Source organism: Tachypleus tridentatus, chromosome 9 (assembly GCF_004210375.1).
Source record: "Tachypleus tridentatus isolate NWPU-2018 chromosome 9, ASM421037v1, whole genome shotgun sequence".
NCBI classification, from domain to species: Eukaryota; Metazoa; Arthropoda; class Merostomata; order Xiphosura; family Limulidae; genus Tachypleus; species Tachypleus tridentatus.
The window spans coordinates 86,425,329-86,439,912 of record NC_134833.1 but is presented as its reverse complement, the minus strand read 5'-3'; the positions used below and the strand labels follow the sequence as shown (position 1 = coordinate 86,439,912).

Genomic DNA, 14,584 nt, shown 5'->3' with positions numbered 1-14,584 from the left:
AAAAACATTCTTTTTCAACTTTCTGTCCACAGACAGAGTTTATTTGATATTAAAGACACATCTCAGGAATTATCCAATATCTATATAACACAAATGAGGTGGTATAATGTACTGGGTAAGAGAGTTTTTACATTATAATGAAACAACAAAAGTTCATAACAACCCCTGTAGTAACATAAGAAACTGTTCAATTATCACCTTTTATTTGTACTATGAATTTAAATTTCTAATCACATTTTTAAATACCCATCATTACCATAAATATTTGACTAACAAATCTTTAGACTTGTGTGAAGCATATTATCAAATGTTTTCTTCAATGCTCTTCTAGAAAATTTGTCATTAATTTCAGTTTATTTTGTTGTTAATATTATTAAGCAAGTGACAGAGATAATAAAACAGATGTTTGTGGATACCACTGGACAATTAACTTGGATTACTCTGGTCAGTGAAACCTGTGAAAACTGATTAAACAAAATCAAATCAAATTGGCAAGTAACATCATGAAGATGACCAAATATTTTAAATTAGTTTCCAATTATTACTTGTTTTGATTATTCTAACTACCCAGTAATCAAAATATTGCCATTATGATTTTTCATTATTATCTTAAATTAGTTCATGTTTATTCAGCTTAATCTGTTAGTGTAACAACTGACAAAAATAAAAAAATAACAGAAATTAGGGTGTCCAATTATTATTTTCAATTATTTCAAGTATCCATGTAATTTAAATATTGCCTTTATGTTAAGGATAACTAGGACGGTTAATAACTACACTGTAACAATAATGTTTGTTAATCACCAAATAAACTCACTTAAATCACCTGAAAGTTCATCACTTAATACATATTAGCATCTAATGTGCAAATATACATTTCAAATAAAAAATAAAAATTACAATATACTGAACTTCCCTCCCCAAGAATGGCTACACACTTCAAACTCTCAATTCAGTTTAATAACTACCCTAGTTTCAGTCTAGTAATGACTCTTAATCAGTGCAGTATTGACTCTCAGTTTTAGTTTAATAACTACCCTAGCTTCAGTCTAATAATGGCTCTTGATCAGTGCAGTATTGACTCTCAGTTTCAGTTTAATAACTACCCTAGTTTCAGTCTAGTAATGACTCTTGATCAGTGCAGTATTGACTCTCAGTTTCAGTTTAATAACTACCCTAGTTTCAGTCTAGTAATGCCTCTTGATCAGTGCAGTATTGACTCTCAGTTTCAGTTTAATAACTACCCTAGTTTCAGTCTAGTAATGACTCTTGATCAGTGCAGTATTGACTCTCAGTTTCAGTTTAATAACTACCCTAGTTTCAGTCTAGTAATGACTCTTGATCAGTGCAGTATTGACTCTCTGTTTCAGTTTAATAATTAACCTAGTTTTCATGTAATAACAATCCTAGTTTCAATTTAGTAATGATTCCTGCTTGAGCACAGTACTAACTCTGTTTCACTTTAATAATTACCTTAGTTTCAATCTAGTAATAACTCCTGCATCAATGTAGTACTGGCCTCAGCTTCAGTATAATAATGACCCTTGCTTCAGTGCAGTAATGGTCCTAGCTTGTGTATAATACTGAGCTTTAGTTTAATAATTACCCTAACTTCAGTCTAGTAGTGACCTTCAATTTTGGTAATAGAACAATTTTATTCATCGGAATAACCACTGTACAATTTAGAAACTAGGTTTCTTTGGTTACAGTTGTACATGTTTAACATATTAGAAGAGCTACTTATAGATATATGTAGATTAAACAACTAACTAGATACAAACAACAACCAAAGCTAATGTTCTGCTACAGATACCCACCTTGTCACTGCCTTGCTGAACTTTGTAAAGATAATAAAACATTACTCCAACCCATAATATTATTGCAAAAGTAAAAAACCTCAGTAGTTTTCGTCGCATCTTTGTACTTTCGAGGAACTCATTCACAGTCAGGTAAAAAGTAAACCAGATATAGTAACTAAATTTCACATAATACTCCTAGTACAGGAAAATCGTTTTTTTCTAAACTGGAGAAAGTGTCTTACAGGTTAGAAGACACTAAATATCTGAAATAGAAATCAACACAAAATTAAAAAGATCAAACTAATAACAGAAACTTGCGAAAAAATGTATCTATTTATCTATCAAAGAAAAATATGGAAGAAACAATACTATATCAGTTACAACATCAATGCCTTCTAATACCTACAAAGAGAGTATAATAAGTAGACTACCACGTACATGTATGTACATACCTACATAATGACCTGACAAAACTTATAAACTGTTTTTAACAACTTCATTATGTAAAATTTGTATTGAACACTTTCACTGTCTTCAGAGTACACAACAATAACAAAATATTAAATTAAAAGTAAATAACATATTTAAGTGGAAAATTAACTGAAAACTAGTTCATCTCTTTTTACAGTAAGGAATGGTGAAATAAACCTCTTCTTCTTAATTGTTTAATAAACAGTAAAACACTGTTATTATACACACATTCAGTCTTAGCATATTTAAAAAAACTAGATTCTTTAGTACAGTTTATGATAATGAGATAAAAACCATGGACTTTTTAACCTACAGTGAGGTCTGCTTACTACTTTAACACATTCATTTGGTTTATTTAGAATTTTGCACAAAGCTATAAGAGAGCTATTTGCACTAGCTGTCTGTAATTTAGCAGTGAAAGACAGAGGTAAGGCAGCTAGTCATCACCACCCACTGCCAACTCTTGGACTACTCTTTTATCAACAAATAGTGAGAATGACTGTCATGTTATAATCCTCCGTGGCTGAAAGAACGAGCATGTTTGGTGAAATAGGGATTCAAACCTGAAACCCTAAGAATGTGAGGATGCTTCACTCATCCTCTGACCATGCCAGCCCTTTAATACATAACCAGTATAGCCTGCATATTTAGACTTTGGGCAGTATCAAAGTAAGCAATGTATGCTTGCATAAATTAATAAAAATAATTCAGAAATAATAACCGGGATTATCACACTACAGTAAGATAGCACACTACACATTATTGTAGTTGTACTGAATTAGGATAACTGGTGAAAGATAAATTTCAAAAACTTCACAAAGTGAGATTTTACAATTTAAAAACAAATAAACACCACAACAGTCTCTACGTCTTGTACATGGTTGTGAAACTTTTTGTTATGGTCTGTCTCAAGCGACTATAGTGATAAATGTAAACAGCAAAGCTGTTTCATTGTTTGCTACGAGTATGACTAAATATAACAGTACACGTGCAATTATTAAATAAATGTCATATCTACATGAAAGATTAAACTAAAAAGGATAAAATTTAAAGAAGGGCGTACTTAACATGTTCAAAAGTAACAAGAACTGATTTACTTCTCTCACGTCACTAACATTATTAATAACTTACAATACTTACAACGACTCCAAGAGTTAAGCTCTAAACAAGAAATAATTTCTCGAGGATTTCAGTCTATTTTGACACTAGTGCCGCTTACCGCAAGAAACTGCATAACAAAAATATTTGCAGTAGTTAAATATTATACATTTGAAACGTCTATATTTTAGGAAACAGAAGCCAAGAAATAGCATAATACGCACTAATTTTTAACTGAATACTGAATGATTATCCACGATAACAGGCTATACAAATAGCCAAATTTTACTATAAAAATATCATGGACATGCCTATACATCAATACATTTCTGTGATTCATTTCTTAATAGAAATACCTTTTTCCCGGTTATCCGTAATGTTCCAAACCCCAAATATTTTGAGTTTGCAACGGTAAATCTCTGTTCTTATAACGCTAAAGATCAGGATTCGATACCCGTAGTTGGCAGGGAGGAGATGCTCATTATATACTTCTGGGCTTTACCACAGAAACGTATAGTTGTATTATGCTTGCAAAAAATAAGTTATATTTGCCCACTCCCTGTCATGAGGCCGCAGTAATGGTTCATTATAGGAATTGCTTATTTGTTTATTATTATTAATTATTGTTCCGTCACCCTACAACATAAATGTCTGTAAGTATTGTAACAAAACCTGAGCAATATGTCTTAACGCATCATTGCGTACTGTGTGTAAAGAAGAACGAACAATAGAAGTATAAGAAGAACGAATGTTGCTACTTGTGTAATGTGATGGTTTGGGAAAGGGTGTTTTGAATTTAGTATCGTAGCAGAACTTGGAAGATCACCATGAGAGAGTGAATGAGTGTCTAGTTGGGTAGATTAAGTGAAGGAGGTATTACTCTGTGAAACGTTGATAACTTCAGGGATCGGGAGAAATGCAAATTTTTATCACCTTGAAATCAAGACTTATTGAACATAAACGTTTCTTCTGACATTATGATTGTATATGTTGTAATGTATTTTTAAAGTTTATTTGACTGCCTAGCCTGGGCCTGGCATGGCCAAGCGCGTAAGGCATGCGACTCGTAATTCGAGGGTCGCGGGTTCGCGCCCGCGTCGCGCTAAACATGCTCGCCCTCCCAGCCGTGGGGGCGTATAATGTTACGGTCAATCCCACTATTCGTTGGTAAAAGAGTAGCCCAAGAGTTGGCGGTCGGTGGTGATGACTAGCTGCCTTCCCTCTAGTCTTATAGTGCTAAATTAGGGACGGCTAGCACAGATAGCCCTCGAGTAGCTTTGTGCGAATTTCCAAAAAACAAACAACTGCCTAGCCAAAGAAGCTTGACACACAACAGTTTTAATGTAGTCTGTGGTTTACACGAAGGCTTATAAACTAATATACATAGATACGTATATAGCTGCGTGCAGGCTATGGATATTATTTAATGTTTATGTGGCTAGAATGACAAATGTACCATTCGATTACCAACTTTTTATTGTAACTGTGATATTTTTGTTTATAATTTGTTTATGTATATAATTCCTGTCCTTTCAGACGCTGCTGACAGGATCACAGTTTTATTTTTATTACTGCATAATAAATTTCAGCCAGGTTACACAAACATCTAAAATGTTATCCAAACCCCAGGCTGTCTTTCACAACAGAAATCTTTAAAACGTAGTTTAACATATTGTACCAAACTTAGTTTTGAACATCAGATTAATGGTAATGTCAAAATATGGCCAACAAAGTATGATTGAAAATTTTGTAGATAATGCATAAGAGCAACCATCCTTGAAGCAAACTACGTGGGGTGGCAGGAATCGTTCAAGCAGGAAATGAAAATTCTAGTGAGGCAGAAATTTTGTAGTTTTATATTTTGTTTACATAATATTTAGTTTCAGATAAAGTATGCAGCGGCGCCAGTCCTAGACATGTCACTGCCTAAACTTAGCTGGTGCAGGGTTAGAAAATTCCTAACTGATTTCTACACAATATTTCTCAATGGGATTAGAATTTGGAAATTTTGCTCGCCAAGTCACACTTGTAACGTCCTCCTGGTCGAGATAATTATGTACAATATGTACATTGTGGTCAGTGGCATTGCCATCTGGAATACAAAGTTATTACCAAACATTATTCTAGCATGTGGCAAAAAGATCATCTACATATGATGCCTGTAGGAACCGTCATTGACGCTTCCCTGCGAAAAAATAAACAACCAAAGTTAAGGTTTGAGACATGGTATAAATATTACATTTTTAAGCTATAAATCCCTATTTTGGCTATCCTAAATATTACTGCTTTAGAAATATAGTCAAAATATGGATTTCTAGATTGAGGACATAATGCCAGTAGTACGTCTCAAGCAAGGCCTGGCATAGCCAGGTGGTTAAGGCACTTGACTCGCAATCTGAGGGTTGCGGGTTCCAGTCCCCGTCACAAGAAACATGCTCGTCTTTTCAGCTGTGGAGCATTATAATGTTGCAGTGAATCCTACTATTCGTTGGTAAAAGAGTAGATCAACAATTGGCGGTAGATGGTGATTACTAGCTGCCTTCCCTTTATTTTTCCAATGCTAAATTAGGGACGCAGATAGCCCTCGTCTAGCTTTGCATGAAATAAAAATACTAAAAAACAAATAAGACGTGTCAAACGTTGGGCTTTTTGTTTATTTTTGGCGATGCATTCTCACATTACGCTACCCGTCTGGCTTCTGTATTGCATTATTAGGCTGATTATTTTTACTACACTTTATTTAGTCCTTTGGGGTTTCCAACAAGAAGAAAATTGTATGTTAGTATTTCGACCAAACTAGATATTATTGTTTCAAAACATTTGTAGTTTATAAAAAAATAAAACTCTAAAACAAAAAAGATGGTTTGTCAGCAGATGGTCATTCATTCTTCATTTTCTCAAAAAGACAAAGTAAATTTTGTGTGGCATGCGTCAAACATAATAGTAATGTTTCGAACTCAGTTAAATCTAGATTTAAAAATTAAAGCTATAGAATTAACAAATAGTAAAAGTGATAAAACTGCTATACAAAGCCACTCTAATATCATCCCTGAATGTCATTTGATCAATAAATCATGGCTTAGAATCAAGAAGTTTAAGCTTCACAAAAATTAATAAGTGTTTAAAAGTACCTCCTACGGGCCAATATTTTGAAACTCACTTGTGAAATGAAATGTGTATTAATAATGCAGTGATTCATGGTTATACAGTCATGTTAAAAAGTTAAGACACCCTATAAAAGTTTGTGTATTTTTGTAACATTTTTGGATATATAGATATTTAATCTCAATTTCAACAATACTGAGATATTACAGAAATACAACTAAACAATTAGAACTGAAGGAAAAACTTTTTAAGATCTTTTGTAAATGTAATTCTACAAAAATACATATTCTAACTGAGGAAAAAGTTAGGACACCCCCACATTTATTCCCACATAAAATGGCTTAACTCACACACAGGTGTATCACACCAGGTGCACATGATTAGGAGATCGTTACTCAGCATTTTGAATGAGGCTTGCCCTATTTAAACCTCAGACATTTAGTTTGGTGTGCTCCTGACTGTTGAAGTGAGAGTGAGCACCATGGTGAGAGCAAATGAGCTGTCTGAGGCCTTCCAAAAGAAAATTGTAGCAACTTATGAGTCTGGTAAGGGATTTAAAAGATCCCAAAAGATATTAAAATCAGCCATTCCACTGTCCGGAAAATAGTTAAGAAGTGGAGGGATTTCAGAACAACTGCCAACATGCCCAGGTCTGGTCATCCAAGCAAGTTCACACCAAGAGCAGACCGCAAGATGCTAAAAGAGGTCTCCAAACATCCTAACATGTCATCACGGGACCTACAGCAGGGTCTGGCTACTATTGATGTGAAAGTGCATGCCTCTACAATCAGTAAGAGACTACACAAGTTTAACTTGCATGGGAGGCGTGCAAGGAGGAAACCTTTCCTCTCTAAGAGAAACATCAAGGCCAGACTAAAGTTTGTCAGAGAGAATGTAGACAAAGACCAGGACTTCTGGAATAATGTTCTTTGGACAGATGAGTCCCAAATTGAATTATTTGGACACCAGAACAGAGGACATGTTTGGCGTAAACCAAATTCAGCATTCCAGGAAAAGAACCTCATACCAACTCTGAAGCATGGAGGTGGAAGTGTCGCGGTTTGGGACTGCTTTGCTGCAGCAGAACCTGGACAGTTCACAATCATAGAATCCACCATGATTTCTACTGTGTACCAGAGGGTGCTTGAGGATCATGCGAGACCATCTGTACGAAAATTAAAGCTGAAGCGGAACTGGACCCTGCAACACAACAATGACCCAAAACATACCAGTAAATCCACCAAGGACTGGCTGAAAACTAAAAAATAGAGTCCTGGAATGGCCTGGTGAAAGCCCAGATCTTAATCCCATTGAGATGCTGTGAAGTGACTTGAAATGGGCTATATATGCAAAAAAAACTATGACACTTAAATAAGACTCACATGTATGATATACATTATCGTCTAACACTCAGAGCTAGTTAGGTAAACAAATGACAAAACTATAATAACGAAAAAAAATGCAAAAGTAAATATGTAACACAAAATTTTAATCCTATGAATACAGATCGGAGGGTAGAGTGTGTAAGCTAAGATCTTTTACACACTGCTATTCAAAAAGGTATTATTTCTTTGATGTCAGTGTTTTCTGCTGTCTATTTTATCATACATTACTGATTTAGCGGCAGTTTATTGTGGAGAATAATAATTACAGTGCACAATAATGTTGAAAAACAAACAAAAATTGTAGATATGTGTTTCAGAAGCTTGAGAAATTACATAAATTAAATACTCAAACTACACAATGAAAAAATCCCGAGTTGGTGTCTTGAAAAATCAGAATAGAAAACCTTGACTGATATCGTACCGAAGCTGTGAATATTCATATTGATGATCAGATGATGTGCAAGAAAGTCTGTGTGTGCTGATTGATGGGACAGTGAGAAAGTTTCCCATAGCAAGAATAAAGGTGGACACTTCATATCCCTTAGGAGATCTTTAGGCCACGTGTATGAAGGCACTTAGTTATGATTTGATGATTGAAAATATACCAGGCAGTAGTAGTTTGGAGGAAAGAAACAGAAAGGAGACTGATAAGGCATCTGTAGTCACCACAAAAATTCAAGAAAAGAAAAGCAACCATGAAATGAAACCTCTTCAAATCTCTAAAATCCACCACAAGACAAAGGGGAGAGGGACTTACAAAACAGAGAACAAATAAATAACACTGTGTTGAAGCTATCAAAGCAGTTGTACTGGGGGAGATAAACACATCAAAGGCAGTCAAATGCACTTAGTTCTGCTACCTAAAGACAACAACAAACTCACCCTCCAGTGGAAAGAACCTTTTGAAGCAAAGGAAGTTATCAACAGGATTGACTATGAGGTGAAAGTGGACAGGATAACCAAGATCTACCATGCCAATCTATTGAAGCGGAACTTTGGGAAGGAAGAAGACTTAAGGGACTTGGCTACTGAGACACAGATGAACATGGTAAGTGTGATTGTTATGGTTACATAAACAGAAGACAGTGACTTTGCTAAAAGAGAGGAATACCTGTTAGACCTGAGACCACTGGGCGGAGATGAGACATATAAGAACGTTAACATAAGTAAATAATTGACTGTCACAGGTGTCGTCACAGATGGACCAGACAAATAAACTTTGTGCAACTAAAGGTAAAACCCTTCCAGATGCTCTATGTGAAGAGAGACCAACAGTGGAACTGCAGATGCTAGTGCAGACTACATGAGAAAACTTTGTGAATGAACTGAAAACTAAAAATATTGTTTTCAAAGAGGAGGTTATTATTGGATATACAGAGCTGTTTAGTTTAAGTTATTATTTAGTTTATTTAAAGATTTAATATTTAACGAATATTTACTTTTCATAACAAGAGTGTAAAGAGTTAATTACTTTAAAAGCTAAGTTTTGTTATGCAACTCTGTAAGAATCGTACATTGTATGAATAGTTATACCAGGTTTTTTGTAGTATTGATCACTACTCGAAGCTCCTAGTTTTCTTGTTATGTTCAATATTATTGTTACTAGAGGGTTAGATATTTCTAGCTTTTTTTATCCCTTGTCATAAATAGGTGCAAATGCAAAGAGTAAGTTAAGTTAGTGAATGAAAACAAGTCAGTGAAAGTGAAAACAAGTGAAGATAGCCTGTGTGTGTGTGAGTTCAACTGTAACTGACGATTCCTAAGATGAGTTTCACAGTTTGTATTGTAATAAAAGAGAGACAGTGAAATAATTTATCTTGTCAATTGTATTCTAAAGTTATTAAATCAAGCATTTTGAATTTCTGATGTAAAAGGGAATTATTTAAAGTTCTAGATACAACTGTAGCAACTTAGAGGACAATGTAAGTGAAATTATCACAACTTATTGTAAAAACGGAGTAGAGGAGAATAATTCGTTTTGTCATAGGCTGTTCTAAAGTAATTGAATCAACCTGTGCAGACTTTGATTAAAAAGAAGCAATTATTTAAAGCTATGAATACAACTGGGATAACAAATAGTGTAACGAAATTTTTTACATGCACTTGACTTGTTTCGAATATATTGCTTTAATAAAAGTAAATGGTGTGCTCTTCGTTTATTATTGAAATTTATCTTCAAAACGTAAGAGACACCTACAGTCAAAATTGAGGTCTGTACAAAACTCAACACAAGTTTTACTTTAATCACTCATCACAACACAAGAAGGGCCCGGCATGGCCAGGAGGTTAAGGCACTCGACTCGTAATCTGAGGGTCGCGGGTTCGAATCCCCGTCATACCAAATATGCTCGCCCTTTAAGCCCTTTAAGGTACGGTCAATTCCACTATTCGTTGTTAAAAGCGTAGCCCAAGAGTTGGGGTGGGTGGTGATGACTAGCTGCCTTCCCACTGTTAAATTAGGGACAGCTAACTCAGATAGTCCTCGTGTAGCTTTGCGTGAAATTCCAAACAAACCAAACCAACACAAGTAAAACACCTGTTATAATCTACCTGGAATATACAGCGCAAACTCGCGTCTTACAAGAACAGAAACATATAACTGATAGATATCTTTGGAAAAACAGTGTTTAGTAAGCACTTCATTCAGATTTTTAATATAAATAAAGACAGTATACAGAAGGTTGGAAGAATATCATTAATAAATCACAGAAACGTAAGTTTTGTTTCCTATTTTTATTAATTTTATGAAAAGTAAGTTATCAGAAACGTGGGGAAACTTTGTGTCTCGATGGTGAAGTAAATGTTCGTAATGGCTTCAGAGATTCATAGTTTGTGTGAGTTCTGTCATTGGAAACTCATGTTAAAAGAAAAGACTACTACAGTGCAATTAAACAAGTTTTTACGTATACAATTCAACGTTTAATTATCATCACTTTCAACATAGAATTCTTTATATAAGAGCTAGAAAGAATATACCTCTATATACATGTGTATATAAACTACTGTCTTCTGATGTTTTACGCTTCGAGGAGTAATACAACGTTAATTACTTTCCCCTTATTTTCTGTGTTTTATTCAAAATTTAAACAATTAAGTGTTTCGTATTTTCAACCTTAACAACTCTTTATGTGTTGCATGGACCAAACAACTAAATCAAATATCACTAATGTTTGGACTTGCCCATCTCTAATTTAGAATTACTAACCAGAGTGAGCTGGAGACGGGAACATCAGTGAGTAGCATTCACTCAGCAGCGCCTAGTGGAACAAATAGAATTTTTACAAAAAAAAAACTATACAAAAAAAACAGCTCTCATATGAGTCCAGTTTTAACCAGATTTTACATTGAATATACTACATCTTCAAAATAACAGTGTACATTACACGAATTGCTTTTAATCCTAAAGGCTTAGTTATTACGTGCACTGCTCTTTGATTTGATAATAAAATATCACTTAATTATTAAGAGGTACGTGTATTTTACTCATCAATGGAAGATTATTCTCGTGTAGCTCGAATTTTAGAGAATTAATTTTAAATTAAAAAAACGAAAATGTTGTTTCTGTGCAAACCACAGTTTCGCATATTATTTTTCTGTAATTTTCTGAAAACAACAACATTTCTCTGTAAATCATAATGAAACATATTATTCCTATATATAGCACAACTTTACACGTTATTTGTTCTTAAAACACAACATTGTGCCAGATGATTAAGGCACTCGACTTGTAATCTTGGAGTCGTGGGTTCGAATCCCCGTCACACCAAACACGTTCGCTCTTTCAGCCGTGGGAGCGTTATGATGTAACGGTCATTCCACTATTCGTTGGCAAAAAAATAGCACAGAGCGCCTTAACCAGCTGGCCATGCAAGGCCTAACATTAAAGATATCCACGATTTCGTGATACAAATATAATTTTTTTCTCAGACCGAAATTATTAGCGATATTTCTGGTTAAATCTCAGTGTCATTTACATCTTCTCAAATTTAGTCATAATTTTATTAATTTACAAATAGTACTTGTAACGTTTCTAAAGGTACATAAAATGTTGCTCTTCCAGCTCGTCAGAGTCGGTTCTTCTTTGTTTAATTTATTACTGACATTAAAAATACACATAAAAAGAATTTATTGTAAACGTAATAGTAATATTCAACCGTAATGGCTGCTACTCTTTCGTAACTCAAAAAACATATTCAACCTTGTTCATATATATATATATATATTCGGTAGGTATTTTTCAACTTTTTTAGTACAAGTTGTGCTTGTTTCAATACATAACTCATGTCAACAGGATGTAGTTCACTATAAAGACAATAAATCTAGATTTATGTCACATAACGTTTCAAGCTAGTACTGGTCTATCTGCTTCAATGCGAGGCCAGTGCACGAGAAGACTTTTTAACTCAATAATTCTTCATATATATTAAAATAGAATGCTACTTTCCCTTTCAGCTATAAACGACGCTAATCTAACCCTGTCATACGTCATGATGGCCTAAAAAACAACAGGCCACTGATTATTTGACAAATGTATTGTTGTTGGTAAAACAACTGCAGTAGACGTTAGTTATAATTCATCTTCCAGTGCATATGTACCACAATGTCCACGGGAATGTGCTAGGTGTATAAGGTTTACACTAATTAATACCTTTGAATATGATGATCCATAGTTGGATAAGTGGTCGTACGTTAAGGTTTGACAAGATAAAGTAGTGTGTAAGTGTTAGGACTAAGTGAAAAATTAGGTTTCAGACTACTTTCAAAGAGCAATGGAAAATAAATAATAAGTGAAACATCAAAAATTTATTAATCGTCATATTTACTACAACAAAAACTCAGTGAAAGTGATTCAGTTCAGAAAAGAGTTAATATTTTGTTTATCTTCCTTTTGCTTTAATAACTGCAGATAGTTTTTTTCAGGCATTGTTACAACATATTTAATTAAAGTGTTCTTTGGGAATGTGTTACAAATCTCTCTAATACACTCCCATAATTTTTTTGAAAGTAACCTTTGGTTTGTCAAGGTTTTGATTTATTAAATTCCAGATCGACTCAATCGAGTTGAAATCGGGGTTTTGTGGAGGTCGTTGCATCATTTTAATGACTCCAACAGGTACTTTTTGAGTTAAGTAATTTTATAAATAAAACATATAAATAAAAATACACATAAAACAAAATATATAATTCGATTTACAAACTTTCTTTGGGATATATCGTTTTGGTAAAATTCCACCCCCTTTTCATTGACTTGGACAAGATGCTTTAGGTCTCGGTAACTCCTTCACTGTGGTTTACAGCCTAAACCAAAGGTTTCACTGACTTGACCATTGTGAGCATAAGGTGTGGTTCAGATAAACAAAGAAACATACTATGTAAGTATAAACTTGATAATATATTAGGTCTACAATCCTCAGATGACAAAAGATACACGACACGTTTGCTATCAGGTTGGGAAGCTAATACTAAACAAAATCACAGTTTCAATATGTTTACAGTTTTATTAGCAGAAATCTGCGGAATATTTTGTTTGTATATAAACACGTTCTTCCAAAAGTTTGTTAAACAGAACAATTTGATTTAATAATAAGAAAATTACAAGATCTATTTGTATTTTGTTGAAATTAAATAATATATGCTAATTAATGGATCCATTAGTATACCTAATTTTTCAGCTAAAGTAACAGTATTGTGAAACGATTATACTTCCAACCTAGCAAGCATGGACATTGAAAGAAAAGACTAAAGAAAACCCTATTCAGAACCTTTTGGCAAGAAGAACGATGAGGAAATAACATAAAACAATTTCTCGAACGTTTTTCTATCTGATAAAGAAGACTATGTAATGTCTTATCGAGTTTACTTTTCTCTACAGTATATGTCATTGTTAAGCATCTGAAAACTGCATTCTGCAAAAATGGTTTTAGTTAATTCAATTGGTATCACAATATACATTATATCTCTTCTCATATTTAAGAATTTAGATAGAATGAGCAAACCATTATCTAGAAATATTATACTATTTCGAAGTATTTTTAGTGCATTCATATTTTATACAAGATACAGTGCACTTCGTTATCTACCCATAGCTGAAGGTGTCGTCATCTTCAGTTATCCAGTTATGGCATAAGTGTTTGCTAGAGTAGTTTTAAAAGAACCACTTGCTTAATGAAAGCTATATCAGCAGGGATTAACTGTAGTAGGTATCGGTCTCGTGTTAAAACTTTAACAAACAGATGGGTTAACAGGCATAACTTTATCATGTCGAATAGTCCCAGATAGAAATAGAACGACTCATCGATACAGATAGAATTGATCACCCTGTTTTATATCCACGGACAGCCTATATTTATCTTTCTGGTGCCTTAGATCGGTCTTTTGATCCATCGTTGACTTAAATCATGGGTTGTACCGTTATGTATGTTTTTGTTCTTTTTTGTTTTTTCTTCTTTTCAGCAACTTTTGGGCACGGTCAGGGAAGATTATTCGGCGCCTAAATCGTGAAAGTGGGCTTTCTTGGGGTACTCTCGTTTCCCTCACATCAAATTCTGAGGTTTTTGGATATACAGATTCATATCCTTTTGTGTTTTTTTTATTTTTATTTTAAGGGTCAATATTTAACCTCTCGCGGACCACCAACGGACCTTTGCCACTAGATTGCAGCATAATCTAATTAACTTTAAATATTGTCGGTTTAGCTATTTATTTATTTATTTTATGTATTTTCCC

At 34.0% G+C, this 14,584-nt stretch overlaps 1 protein-coding gene across 5 annotated transcripts in view; it reads right to left on the bottom strand.

Moving 5' to 3' along the window:
- Positions 1 to 3,525, bottom strand: part of LOC143225671 (polypeptide N-acetylgalactosaminyltransferase 2-like) — a 51,693-nt gene extending 48,168 nt beyond the window's left edge. For 3 of the 5 annotated variants that reach the window (XM_076455492.1, XM_076455496.1, XM_076455495.1), the window contains exons 1-2: positions 3,411 to 3,525; positions 1,818 to 2,062 (exon numbers count right to left, since the gene is read on the bottom strand). In XM_076455492.1, coding sequence (XP_076311607.1) covers positions 1,818 to 1,916 — 99 coding nt within the window. In that variant the 5' untranslated portion in view covers positions 1,917 to 2,062; positions 3,411 to 3,525. Of the gene's footprint in view, positions 1 to 1,817; positions 2,063 to 3,333 lie in introns of all 5 variants that reach the window. The other 2 variants (XM_076455494.1, XM_076455493.1) reach the window with 2 other exon arrangements.
- Positions 3,526 to 14,584: the final 11,059 nt, after the last annotated feature.